At 48.3% G+C, this 17,574-nt stretch overlaps 1 protein-coding gene across 1 annotated transcript in view; it reads left to right on the forward strand.

The window, feature by feature from the left end:
• The window catches only part of LOC137537921 (5-hydroxytryptamine receptor 3A-like), a 95,304-nt gene that overhangs the window by 23,576 nt on the left and 54,154 nt on the right, over window positions 1-17,574 (forward strand). Inside the window, exons 3-5 of the mRNA XM_068259849.1 lie at window positions 6,248-6,292; window positions 12,034-12,143; window positions 16,383-16,549. Of these exons, the coding sequence (XP_068115950.1) occupies window positions 6,248-6,292; window positions 12,034-12,143; window positions 16,383-16,549 (322 nt within the window). The remainder of the gene's footprint in view (window positions 1-6,247; window positions 6,293-12,033; window positions 12,144-16,382; window positions 16,550-17,574) is intronic.

Raw genomic sequence — 17,574 nt, forward strand, 5'->3', positions numbered from 1 at the left:
AACTTCCACCTTTCAAAGGTCAATGGAGGAACAGCCAGAAATGTTGTGCCTGGATTCACAACCGTTAACTGTGGGAAATGCACCGCGCACTGAAATACAAGGCGAGTCCGAAGAGGACTCGGAAACCCAAATCCCAGAGCAATTTGGGCAGGAGGGGTTGCAATTGCAGGAGGTCGGCCGACAAGATCTGGAAGACGACGTTGGAGTGTGCTGCGCAGAGGTTGTTGTGGGGAGCTCTACTCCACGGCGGTGGCCCACAATGACATATGACGAGTTTGAGGAGATGGAAGAGGAGGGTATGGACAATGTGGACAGAGACCCAGATTTTGTTTGTGAACGAGAACATCGCCGTCGTAGCAGCAGCACAGATGAGTCTGTTGAAGAACACACTGCTGCACGAGTTCGCCTTGTGCCACAAGGTAGGCGGCGCGCAATTTCAGGCACCACAAGCGTGGAAGTTCAAGTGAGAGGCAAAAGAGGAGCAAACAGAAATCGCCAGCAAGGAGGCAGGTGCTCCAAAGTCTGGGCTTTCTTTGAAGACTGCACTGAGGATGTTACCATGGCGATTTGCAAGGTGTGCAAGACCCGCCTGAGCAGGGGGAAAAATATTAACAACCTCTCCACCACCAGCATGAGCCGTCACATGCTATCCAAACATCCCACTCTTTGGGCAAACGCGTCAGGACAGGGTACCAGAAACAACACTGCCTCCCTTGGGTTCACCAGACTCACCACCAGACCCGCCTCAGCAGCAGCAGTAGCCCAGCCATTGCGTGGTTCACAACATTCACAAACATCAGACGACGCTGACACTGTCACTTTCCGGAGTAGTGCTCTTGAGGTCTCCCAGTGTTCATCAAACACAACAACCAACAGCCCTTCCGTGTGCAGCGCTACGGTTCAGTTGTCTGTGTCGGAGATGTTTGAGCGCAAGAGGAAATTGCCAGCAAATGACCCCCGGGCCGTGGCAGTAACAGCCAGCATAGCCAAGCTTCTGGCCTGCGAAATGCTGCCATATCGATTGGTGGAGACAAACAGCTTCAAGGGCATGATGTCAGTGGCCATCCCACGTTACGTGGTTCCCAGCCGCTACCACTTTGCACGCTCTGCAGTGCCTGAGTTGCATGAGCACGTGGTCAGCAAAATAACCCGAAGCTTGAAGAATGCCGTTGCCTGCAAGGTTCACCTCACCACTGACACCTGGACGAGTGCGTTCGGCCAGGGTCGATACATCTCCCTTACCGCGCACTGGGTGAACCTTGTGGAGCCTGGCAGCGATTCCTCACCTGCTACGGCACGGGTGTTGCCCACGCCACAAACAGCTGCACCGCCGTCCCTCCCACTGGATAACAGCAGCACCTACCTCTCTGACTCCTTCTCCTCCAACGCATCTCAAAGCTGTACCTCATCCGGAAACGCTAACCCAGCAGCAGTAGGATCGTGGAAGCAGTGCAGCACAGCTGTTGGCATGCGTCAGCAAGCGTTGCTGAAGCTAATCTGCCTTGGGGATAAGCAGCACACAGGGGAGGAAATTTGGAGGGGAATAAAGGAACAGACGGATTTGTGGCTGGCACCGCTGGACCTGAAACCGGGCATGGTTGTGTGTGATAATGGGAGTAATCTCATTCGCGCTTTAAGGTTGGCTAAGCTGACACACATCCCTTGCCTGGCGCACGTGATGAACCTAGTAGTTCAGCGGTTCCTGAGGACATACCCAGGCGTGCCCGATCTGCTGTTGAAGGTGCGTCGAGTGTCCAAACATTGTCGAAATTCCAGTACTGCTTCGGGGGCACTCGCCAAGATGCAGGAGCGCTTCAATCTCCCCCACCATCGCTTGCTGTGTGATGTCCCTACGCGCTGGAATTCTACGCTGCACATGCTAGCCCGCTTTTGCGAGCAGAAGAGTGCAGTGGTCCAGTACATGACGGCGCAGTACCGAGGCGCATCCGGCCAGCTGCCAAGCTTCTGTGGATCCGATTGGGCCAACATGTTGGATCTCTGCCAAGTCCTCCAAAATTTTGAGCAATCCACGTTGCTTGTGAGCAGTGACAACTCTTCAGTCAGCATTACCATACCACTGCTGTGTTTACTGAAGAGGTCGATGTTAAAAATCAAGGAAACAGCTGTCATGATGCAACTGGGGGAATCTGAAGGAGAAAACGATCAGCGTGATGGTACCAACATCAGGCCATCCGCCTCAGGGAACGCTGGCCCCAGCAGCTATGACGAAGAAGAGGAGGAGGAACAGCTGGAGTTGGAGCAGGAATTTCCTGCCACCACTGACGAGGGCCAGAGCGGTGCACGTTGGACTTCCACAATTCAACGCGAATGGTCAGCAGAAGCAGACCAGGAGGAAGGTGACGACTATGATGCATCACAACAACTATCACAACGCTCACAAGAGGATGATGAGGATTCTGGTAGGACTCTGGCACACATGGCTCAATTCATGCTAGACTGCATTGAACGTGACCCACGCATTGTGCGCATTCTGGACAACACCAATTACTGGGTTTATACCCTTCTGGATCCACGGTACAAACACAATGTTCCAAAACTGCTTGAAGAAAGAGTCAGACAGGTCAAAATGGAAGAATACCAGCAGGCCCTTGTGGAGACTTTAGAGAGGAGATTGACATCCTCCCCCTCCTCTAGCCAGTTGTACGCAGACAGACTGACTTCCGCAAACCCAGGACGACCAGGAGGGCAGCAAACAACGCAAGCCGCAGCTAGTACCCAAAAGGGAATGGTATCGGCAGTGTCCTTGGAGTGGGAAAATTTTCTGACACCCATGCAGCCGCAGCCCACTGAACAGCAAGCGTGCAGATCCACCTCCAACACCGATCGCCTGGAGAAGATGGTCAAGGACTACATGTCAGATGGCGTAGCTGTGTCGAACCATCCATCTGCACCCTTCAACTATTGGGTATCGAAGCTAGACACCTGGCACGAACTGGCAATGTACGCAATAGAGGTGCTGGCTTGCCCGGCAGCCAGCGTTATGTCGGAACGCTGTTTCAGTGCTGCCGGAGGCATCGTCACAGATCGGCGTATCCGCCTCTCTACAGAAAATGCAGACCGTCTGACTCAAATTAAAATGAATCAATCCTGGATTGGAAATGACTACGCAACACTCCAGGACCCCAACCAAGTAACATGACCAATGAACATCTGGGATGGTGTTGCGTTTCCGGGCCCTGTTTATTGAACCTCTCATCTGTATTACATTTATGACTGCATGGCGGCAAAAAGCATTGCTGCTATATCCGCACGCTTTTTGTCCACATGCAAGGCCTGGGTTGTTGTGTCTCACAAAGCGTGGCCTTCTCCTCCTGCGCCTGCTCCTGTTCCATCACGTCTGCTGCTGCTGGGTTAGCGTTGCCGCGTGGTCCCTGTTTATTGAACCACTTATCTTTATTACATTTATGACTGCATGGCGGTACAAAGCATGCTATCCGCACGCTTCTTGCCCTCATGCAAGGCCTGGGTTGTTGTGTCTCACAAAGCGTGGCCTTCTCCTCCTGCGCCTGCTCCTGTTCCATCACGTCTGCTGCTGCTGGGTTAGCGTTGCCGCGTGGTCCCTGTTTATTGAACCACTTATCTTTATTACATTTATGACTGCATGGCGGTACAAAGCATGCTATCCGCACGCTTCTTGCCCTCATGCAAGGCCTGGGTTGTTGTGTCTCACAAAGCGTGGCCTTCTCCTCCTGCGCCTGCTCCTGTTCCATCACGTCTGCTGCTGCTGGGTTAGCGTTGCCGCGTGGTCCCTGTTTATTGAACCACTTATCTTTATTACATTTATGACTGCATGGCGGTACAAAGCATGCTATCCGCACGCTTCTTGCCCTCATGCAAGGCCTGGGTTGTTGTGTCTCACAAAGCGTGGCCTTCTCCTCCTGCGCCTCCTCCTGTTCCATCACGTCTGCTGCTGCTGGGTTAGCGTTGCCGCGTGGTCCCTGTTTATTGAACCACTTATCTTTATTACATTTATGACTGCATGGCGGTACAAAGCATGCTATCCGCACGCTTCTTGCCCTCATGCAAGGCCTGGGTTGTTGTGTCTCACAAAGCGTGGCCTTCTCCTCCTCCTGCGCCACCCTCCTCCTGTTCCATCACGTGTGCTGCTGCTGGGTTAGCGTTACCGGTCCCTTTTCCTGGAACCTCTTATATGTATTACATTTATGACTGCATGCCGACAAAAAACATGTTACCTGTGCAAAGAAAACAGACATTTCCCGCATTTAAAAGACAGTTTTCCCTTTGAAACTTTAAAATCGATTTTCTCAAAAACTATAAGCTCTTTTTGCTAATTTTTTTTTCCTCTTGTACCCACTCCCAAGGTGCACATACCCTGTAAATTTGGGGTATGTAGCATGTAAGGAGGCTTTACAAACCACAAAAGTTCGGGTCCCCATTGACTTCCATTATGTTCGGAGTTCGGGTCGAACACCCGAACATCGCGGCCATGTTCGGCCTGTTCGGCCCGAACCCGAACATCTAGATGTTCGCCCAACACTAGTGGCCACCAGGTGGAAACATGAATCAAGGTATTTACATACACCTTATAAAGCCTAGCAGAGGTGGGATTTCAGGTACGAGGAGATAAAGATAGACTTTTTGAAAAAAAATAAAAAGGAAGTCTGTTTTACAGTTGAAGTCTAGAAAACTAATAATTTTGGATAACAGGAAAAAGGGTTAGGAGTCTGACCTTTCTTTAGTGTTGTCTGTTTCCCCACTGTTAACTTCTCGTTGCAGCAATAAAAAGTTGTTGGGGATTTAGGCTCCTTTAACACTTACTGTGTTTTCTTGCGTCGCGGTACTCTCTCCACCACAGCTTGTCATGAGGGCATTGTAAGTGTATGGGGACTTATACGCTATGGCGATGCAGTGTAGTGCGACAGGAGTAAAGAAATCGATGCAAGGCCACCGCAAACTCTGCAGTGTGTTGACACATAATCCATGCGTGCTGCACAGATTATGCAGCAATGCAAGCCTATGGCAACGTGGTAAGTGTGAATGCTCAATCATGGTTGCAGCGCGGCATGCAGGCACAGAGCGGCAAAAATATTATTTTTTCCTTGGTAAAGGGGGGTGGGGGGGAGTAGGGGGTTGCATCAGCATAAACATCTTACATAGTTGTGACAAACTTTCCCATGGTTTTTAGTTACAATACTTAGCCTAGACGGGGTATGAATGTAGGAATGAACAACTACAATGTAATTTGAGATTCATATTCAAATAATTTTTTTATTTGACAACTGAACAAATCTTTGCTAAAACCAATAACCACGGATTCAAACAGAACTAGGTAGACCCTTTGTTACTATTACAAGCAACTTCAAATGTTCATATGTATAATACGAGTATTCAGAGCAGGGACAAGGTCCTCCAGCACCCAAGGCTGAGACACCAAAGTGCACCCCTCCATCCCTTCCCACCTCAGCTGTCACACACTGATCGCTATTAGACTAAGAGGGCCACAGGGCCCACAACCTCCCCAACACCTTAATATCTAGTTATCTGGCTTGCAGTCACTGCTATGTATCCCCTTTTCTTATTTCTTTCTGCTTCATACACAATTAGGAATGACAGCTGAATGAATTGTGCGCCCCCTCCTACACTGCGCCCTGAGGCTGGAGCCTCTCCAGCCTATGCCTCGGCCCGGCCCTGCGAGTATTTGTATTATGTGTTATGTCATTTGCGTAATGCCTGGTAAAGTTTACCTGCAGTGTCTGCACGTGTAAAGTTTAATGTTATATATAGAGAATATACCCCCTTAAGCTGAAGAAGTCACTTGTACTACTGGAAAAACATCTTCTGCATCACAAAAAGGGTTCAGTTATTTTTCTTCCTTAGGTTAAGAAAATTATAATGTCAGTAATAGGAACTCCAGGGAAGAAGTCTTCAGTGGTAGGAACTCTGAGGAACAAGTGTTGAGTGACAGGAACTCTGAGGAACAACAAGTCTTCAGTAATAAGATCTGTGAGGAACAAGTCTTGAGTGATAGATACTCTGAGGAACAAGTCTTAATAGGAACTGTATAGAACACTTTTGGAGTGATAGAATCTCTGAGGAACAGGTCTTGACAATCCAGTATGTCTGGTATTTGCAAATGGTTATCAGTTACTAGACTAGCAGTCTGAGAAGAGGTTGTGACTCATCATGTAACAAATATTCATTGTGTAATTGAGGAATGTCTAGGTCTAGAGTGATGTAAAAAATAGTTCCTGCCATTGTTTTACAGGATGAAAAGTTACAAATTATGACAACCTTGATGGCGTTCGAAATGGTAAGAAGACATCTGTTTCTGTTTCTGAGGTATATTTAGTGACAAAGAAAAAAGCCTGAGGAGATGAAGAGAGATGATGGAACCGATAAGAAAAATGTGCAGCGGACATTACAGATTTCACAACACAATGCCTGGTTATCTCTAACTGATCTGAACAGGTTGTGCTGCTCTCTTCTCAACCTGGAAATCTATGACAGTTTCCTTTTGTTGTACAGTGTCAGTGACAAATGACCAGAGGGGGTTGTCAGAGGCCATTAAATTATAAAGAACATAGGCCGATTGTCAAGCTTAAGATTCACAAATTTTTATCAAATCGGAAGAAAATCGGTGCTGCAACATGGTCTCCTGATTAATCTTTCGGGCAAAATTGGTGCTGAGGGCTCTATCAGGTGCTCAGCGGTACTGGCGTTCGATATCAGGATGACCGACTGACCAGACAGACAACAGGCCAGTTATCCAACTTTAGAAGTGTTCCCCCTGTGCCTGTATGCAGTGTTAAAGGCTCAGCTATCCACCACTAGCCTCCTCTGATGTCTATTCCATGAGACACTGGCGTATGCTGTGATGTCCCTATATAGGCTGAGTCACATGTTAAAGGCGCTCATGGTGACGTTGAACACCAGAGGAGGCCACGAGTCATGCTGGCGGAGAGGTGAGGCTTACACGGAGCATGGGCATGGGGACACACACTTATACACTTCAGAGGGCTGCAGGCAGTGGCGGTGCTAGGACAATTTCCAATAGATTTCAAGCTAAAATATTTGCTGTGCAGAATGTTGCTAGGCAATAGATTCCTCTGTGATCAGATTAGATCTGAGAAGGATCTAACGGTTGATCTGGCTATACATTGAGTAATGTAGGGTCAGCTTAAGGCTAATACACACTATGCAATTTCCCCAAATTGACAGGTTGATCAGTAATTTCCAGCCTGTCCGATCTGCTTCCGATCAAGAAAGGGATTAACCTCTTGAGGACTGCAGGGCTAAACCCCCCTAGTGACCAGGCCATTTTTAGTGAAATTGGCCACTGCAGCTTTAAGGCCAATCTGCAGGGCCGCACAACACAGCACACAAGTGATTTCCCCCCTTTTCTCCCCACCAACAGAGCTCTCTGTTGGTAGGGTCTAATGGCTCCCCCCATGTTTATTTTTTTTAAATAAATATTATTGTTTGTGTTTCTTTTAAAAAAACACTCTTTCTTGAAATCCCTTCCTTCCCTCCCTTCCTCCCTCCCCACAGCCAGCCAATTACTGCGATCGGCTGTCATAGGCTTCTGCCTTTGAGAGCCGATCTCTCTCTTGTCCCCCATGGGGACAGCCGTGTCACACAGCTGTCCCCAGTGCAGCACTGCTGCTGATCACAGCGATCACGCCGTCTAACAGTCTCCCGCTCGGAGACTGAAGGCGGGGCGGAGTTTCGTCCCCCGAACAGGAGATGCGCGCGCAGCCTGCGCGCGATCTCCTGCAAAACAGAGCCCCAGGACTTTACGCCAATTGGCGTTAAGCGGTCCTGGGGCTGCCGCCGCGGCCACGCCCATCGGCGTGACGCAGTCGGGAAAAGGTTAATTTTGAGATCAGTGCTGCACAAAGTTGATCCCTTTCTTGATCAAAGGCAGATCAAACATGCTGTAAATTCTTAATTGACCCATCGACCTGTCAGGAAAATTGCATGGTGTGTGTAAACCATTAAAATAAAATTGAAGTGATAAAAAAGTCAGATACTTACCTAAGGAGATTGAAGGCTCTGTCTAAAGAGCTGTCTTGTTTCCACTGTCACTCCCATTAGAGCTATTTCACCACAGGGCAGTTTCTAGGCTAAAACGCACCCAGGGCGAGGGTGTAAAAATTGCGCCCCCCCCCCCGCGGAGCCAGGTATAGGTGCCCACAGTATAGGTAAGCCAGGTCTAGTTGCACTCAGTATAGGTCCCCCCAGTATAGGTAGCCAGGAATAGGTACCCCAATATAGGTAGCCAGCTATAGGTCCCCCCAGTATAGGTAGCCAGGCATAGGTGAGCCAGTATAGTTACCCCTGGTATAGGGAAGCCAGGTAGGTGCCTCCAGTATAGGTAGCCAGTATAGTTGCCCCAGTATAGGTAAGATAGGCAGGTGCCCCCGGTATAAGATAGGTGCCCCCAGTTCAGGTTAGCTAGGTGGGTGCCTCTAATATAGGTAGCCAGAATAGATGCCCCCAGCACAGGTTAGATAGGTAGGTGCCCCTGGTATAGGTTAGTTAGGTAGGTGCCTCCAGTATAGGTTAGATAGGTAGCTGCCCCCGAGTATAGGTTAGATAGGTAGCTGCCCCCAGTATAGGTTAAATAAGGTAGCTGCCTCCCAGTATAGGTGAGGTAGGTAGGTAGGTGTCCCCCCAAAATGGAGGGGGGAGTCAGCTGCGGGGAGGGAAGCCCGACCTCTCCCTTCCTTCCTCTCTCTGGGCCGCCCTCCATGTTCCCTCTTCAGATGCAGAGTGATTTCAGCAGGAAGCGCTGTATACAACAACTCACCTCCCTGTGTTCCAATCGCTGCTCACTTGCCGCTGGTTTCCTCCTCTGCATAGACGTTGATACACATGCTGCTTCCTGCTAAACAGGAAGCAGTGTGTGTATACCGGCTATGCAGAGCAGGAGTCCAGCGGCAAGTGAGCGGCGATTGGAAAGCAGGGAGGTGAGTTGTTATATACAGCGCTTCCTGCTGCAATCACTCTGCATCTGAGGGGGGAACACAAGGGCGGCCCGGGGAGAGGTCGGGCTGCCCTCCTCACGGCTGTGGCTCCCCCCTCCATTACAGCACCTCCCCCCCCCCTCCCTCAGCGCTCATGGCGGCCACACGGCCCTAGAAACGGGCCTGTTTCACCAACTGGTTGAATACACCTCCGTAAGCCCTTGAAAGGTTTCAAGAGCACTCGTACCCCCGATTCTTTCCGAAGACCACCTGTTTGCTCCGTACTGCACATGCATGAGCTTGAGTGTGCACTAGCCTTACAAAGCATGGTGACAGTGCTGTGGCCAGGACACCGAGGGAGGAATGGGAATTATTTTACTAAGGGGGAGGTTAATTTATATGTTTTATTAAATAGGTGCCCAGATCCCTTTAAGAGGAAGAAGTGGAGGAGAGCAGGGGCGCCTCTAGCCATTTTGTCACTCCAGGCGAGAAAACATGTGGCGCCCCCCCATGAAAATAATCATAAAGCGGCAACATTTCACCAGGAAATAACCGTAATGCGGCAATGTTTCACCTGAAGATAATTGTAATGCAACAGCGTTTCACCAGAAATTACACTTATTGCAGCAGCGTTTCCCCCGAAAACACATGTAAGAAAGAAAATACATGTAAGGAAGAAGGCACACGGGGGACATAGGGAGGCACAGGGGGAAAGAAGGCGGCACAAGGGTCAAAAAAACTCTCAAAGAAGGCCAGAAGGAGGCACAAGGGACAGAATGAGGCACAATGGGGGACAAAAGGAGGCACATGGAGGACAAAAGGAGGAACAATGGGGGTAGAATGAGACACAAAGGAGGACAGAAGGATGTACACAGAGGGGCAGCGAGAGGTACAAGGGGACAGAAGAAGGCATGAGGGCCAGAAGGAGGCACAAAGAAGGACAGAAGGAGGCACAGGGGGACTGAAGGAGGCACAAAGTGAGGCAGGAGGTGGCACAATGGGGACAGATTAAGACACAAAGAGGGACAAAAGGAGGCACAGGAAGAAAGGAGTCACAAGGGGACTGGAGGAGACAAAAAGGGGACAGAAGGAGGCACAAAGGGGATGGAAGGAGGCATAAAGGGGACAGAAGGAGGCACAATGAGGGACAGAAAAAAAGCACAAAGAGGGTCAGAAGGAAGTACAGGGAGACAGTGGGAGGCACAAAGGGGCACAGAAGTATGCACAAAGGGGGACAGGACGAGGCATAAAAGGGGGACAGAAGACGGCAAAGGGGGATGTAAGGAGGGACAGGGAGACAAAAGGAGCCACAGGGAGACAGAAGAAGGCACAAAGGGGCACAGAGGTGGCACATGGAGTCAGAAGGTGGTACAAAGGGAGACAGAAGGAGGCACATGAGGACAGAAGGAGGCAGAGTGGTACTGAAGGAGAAACAGGGGGCAGAGGTAGCACAGGGGGGGCAAGTAAAGGCAAATGGGACAAAAAGGAGGCACAGGGGGACAGAAGGAGGCACAAAGGGGCACAGAAGGAGGCAGAGGTGGCATAAGGGGACTGAAGGAGGCACATGGTGACAGAAGAAGGCACAAAGGGAGACAGAAGGACAAACAAGATCAGACATGGCACAAGGGACTGAAGGAGGCACAAGGAGACAGAAGGAGGCACAAAAGGGACAGAAGGAGGCACGCAGGTGTAAAGAAGGATGCACAAGGCACAGAGGTGTCAGCTGCCTGCAACTTACGCTAAGTAGATGCAACAGAAGCAAGTAATAGAACACCCACATGGTGGGGCTTAGTCCAGGGGTGGGGCTTAATTTGGGGTGGGGCTTAATCTAGCAACACTGCGCCCCCCAGGACCAATGGCACTCCAGGCAATGGCCTGTACTGCCTATGCCTAGAAGCGCCCCTGGAGGAGAGTATAGAGGAGCAGGCACACTAGAAGTGAGAGGAATATTGAGGTTGCCATACTTATTTCCCTTTAAACAAAGCAAACCACTCTGCTGTCTAGCTGATCCTCTGCCTCTAATACTTTAACCACTTGAGGACCCCAGTGTTAAATCCCCCTAAAGACCAGGCCTTTTTTGTATAATAGGCCACTGCAGCTTTAAAGCTAAGCTGCAGGGCCGCACAACACAGCACACAACTGATTCCCTCACCCCATTTTCTCCCCACCAACAGAGCTCTCTGGCAATCAGCTGTCATAGGCTTCTGCCTATGAGAGCCGATCACTCTCTAGTGCCCCAGGGGGACAGCTGTGTCACACGGCTGTCCCCAGTACAGCACTGCTGCAGATCGCATTGCTGTACAAAGTAATTAGATGGCGATCGCCGCTCGGAGACTGAAGGCAGAGCTCCACTCCACCCACCAAGCAGGAGATGCGCGTGCAGCCTGCGTGCAATCTCCTGCAAAACAGTGCCCCAGGACTTTACGCCGATCAGCGTTAGGCGGTCCTTGGGCTGCCGCCGTGGCCACGCCCATCGCCGTGACGTGTTCGGCTAGTAGTTAAAGGCTCTTACCCACTATGAAATTTTTCCGACATTTTTTCTGATGACCAGCGATGAGCGATCATTTCCATGATCTCGTGAAGTGGAAACAGGCATATGATTACACGAACGAAGTTTAGCAACAAGGGGCAACGACTGTCACAGCGGTTCCGATCTTTCAGATACCGAGATTGCTCGACTTTCCGTTCACGCCTGTCATGTGCCGTCATGTGACGTGGCGTGTACCTGCCGACCAGAAGATGGATCATGGAACGCTCATCGTCAGGGGGACATTGCTGGATCCAACTTCCTCCGTTGGGTGGGGAGTATTCAGCTTTAGCCATATACCCTGAATAAGCATACAGGTGCTCTGACAGACGTCTGACTAGATTAGCAGCATGCTTGTTTTGGGTGAGTAATTCACACACTTCAGCAACCAAAGAGATCACTAGGATAGCCAGGCAATCGGTATTATTAAGGAAATAAATACGACAGCCACCATATGTCTCTCACTTCAGGTTCTCTAATGAGAAACCGTACATTTATTTCAATAGAATATAGATTTATGTGCAACATTCAGATTTTTGTCTGTTTCTTCAAATGAAGGTGTGGGAAAATGAACTCTTAATGTGGCAACCAGATGACTTCTGTGGCATAAGTCGAGTCCTCATCCCAGAGGGCACAGTTTGGGTTCCTGATGTCAGTATTTCTGAAATGTAAGTTACCAAGATCCATAGCGTAACAAATTAGGCGGATAATAATAGTGAGGCTCAAAGGAGGTAAAAAGAGGCCTGGAGGAGACCACCTGTTAAAATGTCGCCGCCATAGATAGCAATGTTGAAAGCCATGTTTAGTGAACCTAATCAGTAATTTGGGTAGCCCCGGTTGCCTGAGGTTTATAGCCGCTATCTATAGTTTATAGCCAGTAATCACAACTTTTAAAGTGTACCTGAGGCAGCGCAGGGGAGGCAGATGGGATACAGAGGCATGTTTCCTGGTCCATGACATGTCTATGTGTCCCCTATGGGCTGCTCTCTGCTCCCCCTGCGCCATGCTGTCACCTTCTGAAATTTTCAAAATGCAGCAATCTCAAGGGCATGTGGAGTCCTTTGCAGGAGAGGCTCTTGTGCAAAACGCCCACTGGGGGTGTTCCTAACACCTTTTCCCCTGCTGTCATTGGGCAGCTCTGCCTTTCCCCTGCCTCTCCCCCAGCCCCCCTGCTCTTTGCTCTGTGTTAAGACACACAAAGCACAGACTTGTGGCCACAGGGGGCCTCAGGGGTCACTGAAAGCAAAAGCAGGTGATATCTGGCTACAGGAGCGGTGGAGAGTGGCAGTAATTGAGGCTACCTGAACTGGCTAGCCTCAAAATCAGGTAGCATTTTTTTTTTACAAATATGCCTACCTTGGGTTCTTTTTAACATTGCTAGCAAGCAAGGGGTCTTCAGTGTAGAGGTCCTTAAGGCTTAAGGATAGGCACCATTGTAGGGTTAGTCATAGGGTGGAGTTATAAATTATGCTTAGGCACTACTGGGGTGGATTAAGGTTAGGCACCACCACACACACACCCTCCATAACAAGTGAGGCAACTATAACCACCTCCTTCCCTTTCACAGCATGTACATACACACCATTCCTGTCTTACAAACTCCTAATGCTTCTGGTTCACAGTGAGATGACTGGGTAACTCTATGACGTATGTGAGCAATGCAGGGTGGGAAATTTCTAGCCTATCATCTTTGGATGGAGTATGACAATACCACTGTGGCCTCAATTCACTAAGCTTTATCAAACACTTTATCGAACGTTTGATAATTTACCTCATGGGTAAAATCTAATTTTGAATTCACTAAGGTGTTATATATTTATAGAATGTTTTATCGATAAAATGTTCAATAAGTCTATAACACCTTAGTGAATTCAAATTTAGATTTTACTCATGAGGTAAATTATCAAACGTTTGATAAAGTGTTTGATAAAGCTTCGTGAATTGAGGCCTGTGAGAGGAAGTAATTCTCCCTGTGGGCCTGATGTTCCTGTCTGAGGACAAATCATGAAATAGTTAGCGCTTGAGTCCACTAACGCAGTTGTGTCCACTTTTCAGCAACACATCAATGTAACAGATGCTGAAAAGAGGACATAACCGCGCACAACTGCGTTAGTGGGCACAGGCCCTTAGGCAGCATTCACACTGATCGCTGCAAATTCTGGCTGCGATATTCTGGCTTTTTTCACATTTCTGTGTGATTCTGTGTTTTGTGATTTTCAGGTTTTCTTTTCTTGTGCACGTTGTTTGTGATTTTTTTGGACTAAAATTTTTGTGCACGCCAATGTAGTTAATCACGTGAAGTTGTTATGTAATTAACGTAGAATTTGCATGTGATTTGTTTTGCAAATCAAATGCGTTTTTTCTGCTGTTACATTGATTTACATTACATGCAATTTATACATCGCATGTGTAAAAATGCAGCCCTGCTGCACGATTTTAAGACACAAAAAAATTGGATCTGGAAAATCGTGCAACGCAAGTGAAATGCAATGCTATTGACTTGCATCAGATGTTTGGTAAACATGAATTCGCCCATGAATTTCAGCCATAGACCATGAACAAGCATGCATCAGATCAGATGTTTCTGACAAAAAATCTGACAAGATTAGCTGCATGCTTTTTTTCAGGTGTGTGATCCAGATACTACTCCAGCCAAAGAACAGGACTGCCAGACAACTGGTATGGTTTAAAAGAAAATAAATATGGCAACCTCCATATACCTCTTGCTTCAGGTTCTCTTTTAAAAGAAATAAATATGGCAGCCTCCATATCCCTCTCACTTCAGGTGTTCTTTAATTGCCTCTAAAGTTTTTATTCTCAAGCAATTACTCTCATTCCTGTGTAGGCTTAAAACGTACTGTTTGTCTGGATTTTTTTTGAGTTCAGAAATAAATACGCCAACCTCCTTATCCCTCTCAGTTCATCAGAACCGGATTTGGGATATAGGGGCAGAGGGGGGTGGGCAACAGTGAGAGGGGCCTGTGCTTTCTGTGAGCATAATGTTCTCATCTGAGGGCAAATAGTGAAAGTGTAAGGGAAGGGAATATTTATTTCAACACCCTACCTACCCAGTCACCAGAAAAAGCTGAACAATAAATATGTACTTTTTAAAGTGATTGTTGATAAAGTTTGTTACTCAATGGGATGGCAGAGACAAGGCCAGAGTAATACTTTTTCTGCCCCTAGGCCAAGTGTGTTGGGACTCCCTTTCCTTGTGCAGAAGCATCCTTCCTATTGTATGTGCAGCCCCCACTTCCATATGTAACATATACTGCAGCACTTCTTTCATGCACAGCTCCCTTGGACATTAGCTTTCTTTTCCATGTGTTGCTCCCCATTTGCATCCTCCTCTTTCATATGTAGCAACCTTTTTTCATGTCCAGGTGCCTCCTGGGGCTGCAGCAACCCAAGGCCCGGGTCTTTGTGGCCTTTCCAGAAATCCGGCCCTGGGTAGAGGGCTGTGTTCCAGTCGTGTTCTTGCTTGGTAGAGTGGAACAGTCCTTTAACCACTTCTGGACCAAGCCAATTTTCATAATTCTGCTATGCCTTTGCTTAAAGAGACTCAGAGACGAGTCTCTTTAAGCAAAGTCCTTAGCTGTCCACACTGCCGTCCTCAGCCGTCTCTATCGCCGGTACCGGGTCTCGTAACTTCGGTCAGACACGGCCAGTTTTCCGCATGCGCAGTGACTCCCTCCGTCTCTCCAGCGCCCATTGCACTGCTCTTGCGTCGATTGTCCCTGACTGGCCGAAGTGACGGGACCCGGTACCAGCGATGGAGATGGCTGAGGACGGCGGCGTGTGAGCGATCCATGCAGATGGGGCTGGAGGAAGTCCCAGGTATGTATAAATCAATTATTTTATTTGTCTCTGAGTCTCTTTAAAGGGACTCCGAGCTCAAAAAAAAAAAAATGAAAATTGCACTCACATTGGGCTTTCTGCAGCCCAGTGTAGGTCGGGAGGTCCCACGACGGCGTCCTGGCTCTTCTCCCAGGTCTTCTCCCAGAGATGGCTGGCTGGCGGCTCCGGGCGGCTCCAGGCGACACTGGCCCGAGTGTCGGGCTAGCGCTTCCGCATACGACACACATGACGTAATAACGCCGGCCACCTCGCGTCATTGCGGCGGCCGGCGTGACAGTACGGCGCATGCGTGGTTTAATCCCGCATGCGCCGTATTGTCACGCCGGCCGCCGTGATGACGCGAGGCGGACGGCGTGATTACGTCACACGTGTCATATGCGGAAGCGCTAGCCCGACTCTCGGGCCAGTGTCGCCTGGAGCCGCCCGGAAGCCGCCGGCCAGCCATCTCTGGGAGAAGACCTGGGAGAAGAGCCAGGACGCCGTCGTGGGACCTCCCGACCTACACTGGGCTGCAGAAAGCCCAAGGTGAGTGCAATTTTCATTTTTTTTTTTAGCTCGGAGTCCCTTTAAGTTGATTAGATCTTGGGCAATTTTTAGTCTACCCAAATATATTTAGTCTTGGTTTTTTTTTTCAAAACAAAAAAGAAAAACTTTTAATAACACTTAATTATAGTAAATCTGGAATTGGCTTGTATTTTAAAGAGATAATATGCTTACAAAATGAAAGTGATTGTTCTATATGTTGTCTATGTTGAGAGATGTCAAAATCATGTAGATTATTTTTTAGGTACACCGCAGGGGCACTAAATAGAGGTGGAAAGGATTTTAAGAGTGAATAAGTGATAATTATGCAATCCTAGTAATCAGGTGATCAGTGAGCCAATCAAAATCGCTCCTCATTCATTCCAGAAGGTGTCAGCTGTCAAAGTACACAAGAATGGTGGAGTAAAAATCTAGCATGTGTCAGAAACTAGCATTCATAGACAGGACGTAGATTTTAATATGTATGGTCCTAAAGTGGTTAAACATTACTGTTGTTTTTTGCTCAGGACAGAAGATAACTCCCTCGATGTCACCTTCATGCAGCTCTCCTACAATGGCACCATTCGGAGGAGGAGGACTCTGAATGTTGTTACCACTTGTCCTCTGGACCTGTACAAGTTTCCATTTGACACACAGAAATGCAATCTGAGCTTTGCTATGAACATGAGCCCAGGTAAATAGAAAGTAAGCTACACAGTCCCAAGGTGAAAAATGCAATTAAACATCACATTTATTGTATGCAAGTTTTGGAGAAAAAAATGGGCCATACTCTATTAGCTTTTCTCTTGAGTTTTCTCTAAGGAGATAATTTTTCATCTTATCTAAAAAAAAATATATTTTTCTGTACTTAGGAGTTAAAAAAATGAAATAGTGGGTAAAAACAGAACTGTGCAAAGGGTCTCCACTATCATGGCAACAATGCTACCTGACATGCGCAGCTTTTGGTTGCCATGGAGACACCAAGCTCCAAGGAACTTTCTACTTGTTGGCGCCAGTGCCATCTGGATCCCTGCATCTGTCTGCAACCAGTTAGTTTAAGTTACTTACTGCAGGTCTGTTGCAATACTCAAGTCCACTCCACACCAAGACTCCACACTCGTAATAAGGAGGTAGTCTGTTGGAAAGGCCTAGGGTAGTGAGTCATACAAGGAGGGGGGGAGGGGCTTGAGCACCCAGAGCCCCCCCCCCCTTACCTTGTGCACAAGCCTGGGTAAAAAGGCATATTAAACTCATTTCAACGAATTTCATGCTTGGTGGGAGCTTTACAAGAATGTTATTAATGAGGTTTACAAATATCTACTCAGGAGAAAAGTTAGTAGGATATGTCCAAATGTGCTGTACGCTGGGGAAGAGATGATTATTACCGATCCACAATTGTTTCCAGCTACAGGGAAGCATGCGCAAAACACACAGGAGTTGATTCTCTGGGTCATTTTACCGCACCTCACCACTATGCTAATGAAAGCCTATGAGTGCTTTCATATAGCATGCAGGTCGGTGCGCCGGAAGTTGCCAATCTAGTGCAACTACCGACATTACAGCACGACCTCTGTAGCGATGTGCAGCAGGCCGGAAGTAGTGTAAGCCTATTGCAATGCAGGGTTTGCCGAAATGTTGGTGTTGCGACGTTGCGGCGCACCTGTGCGGAAGTGTATTTTTACAATACGCTTCATTGCACTTCCATTTTTCCGGAAAAGG

The sequence above is a fragment of the Hyperolius riggenbachi genome, chromosome 11, assembly GCF_040937935.1.
Source record: "Hyperolius riggenbachi isolate aHypRig1 chromosome 11, aHypRig1.pri, whole genome shotgun sequence".
In the NCBI taxonomy this organism is placed as follows: Eukaryota; Metazoa; Chordata; class Amphibia; order Anura; family Hyperoliidae; genus Hyperolius; species Hyperolius riggenbachi.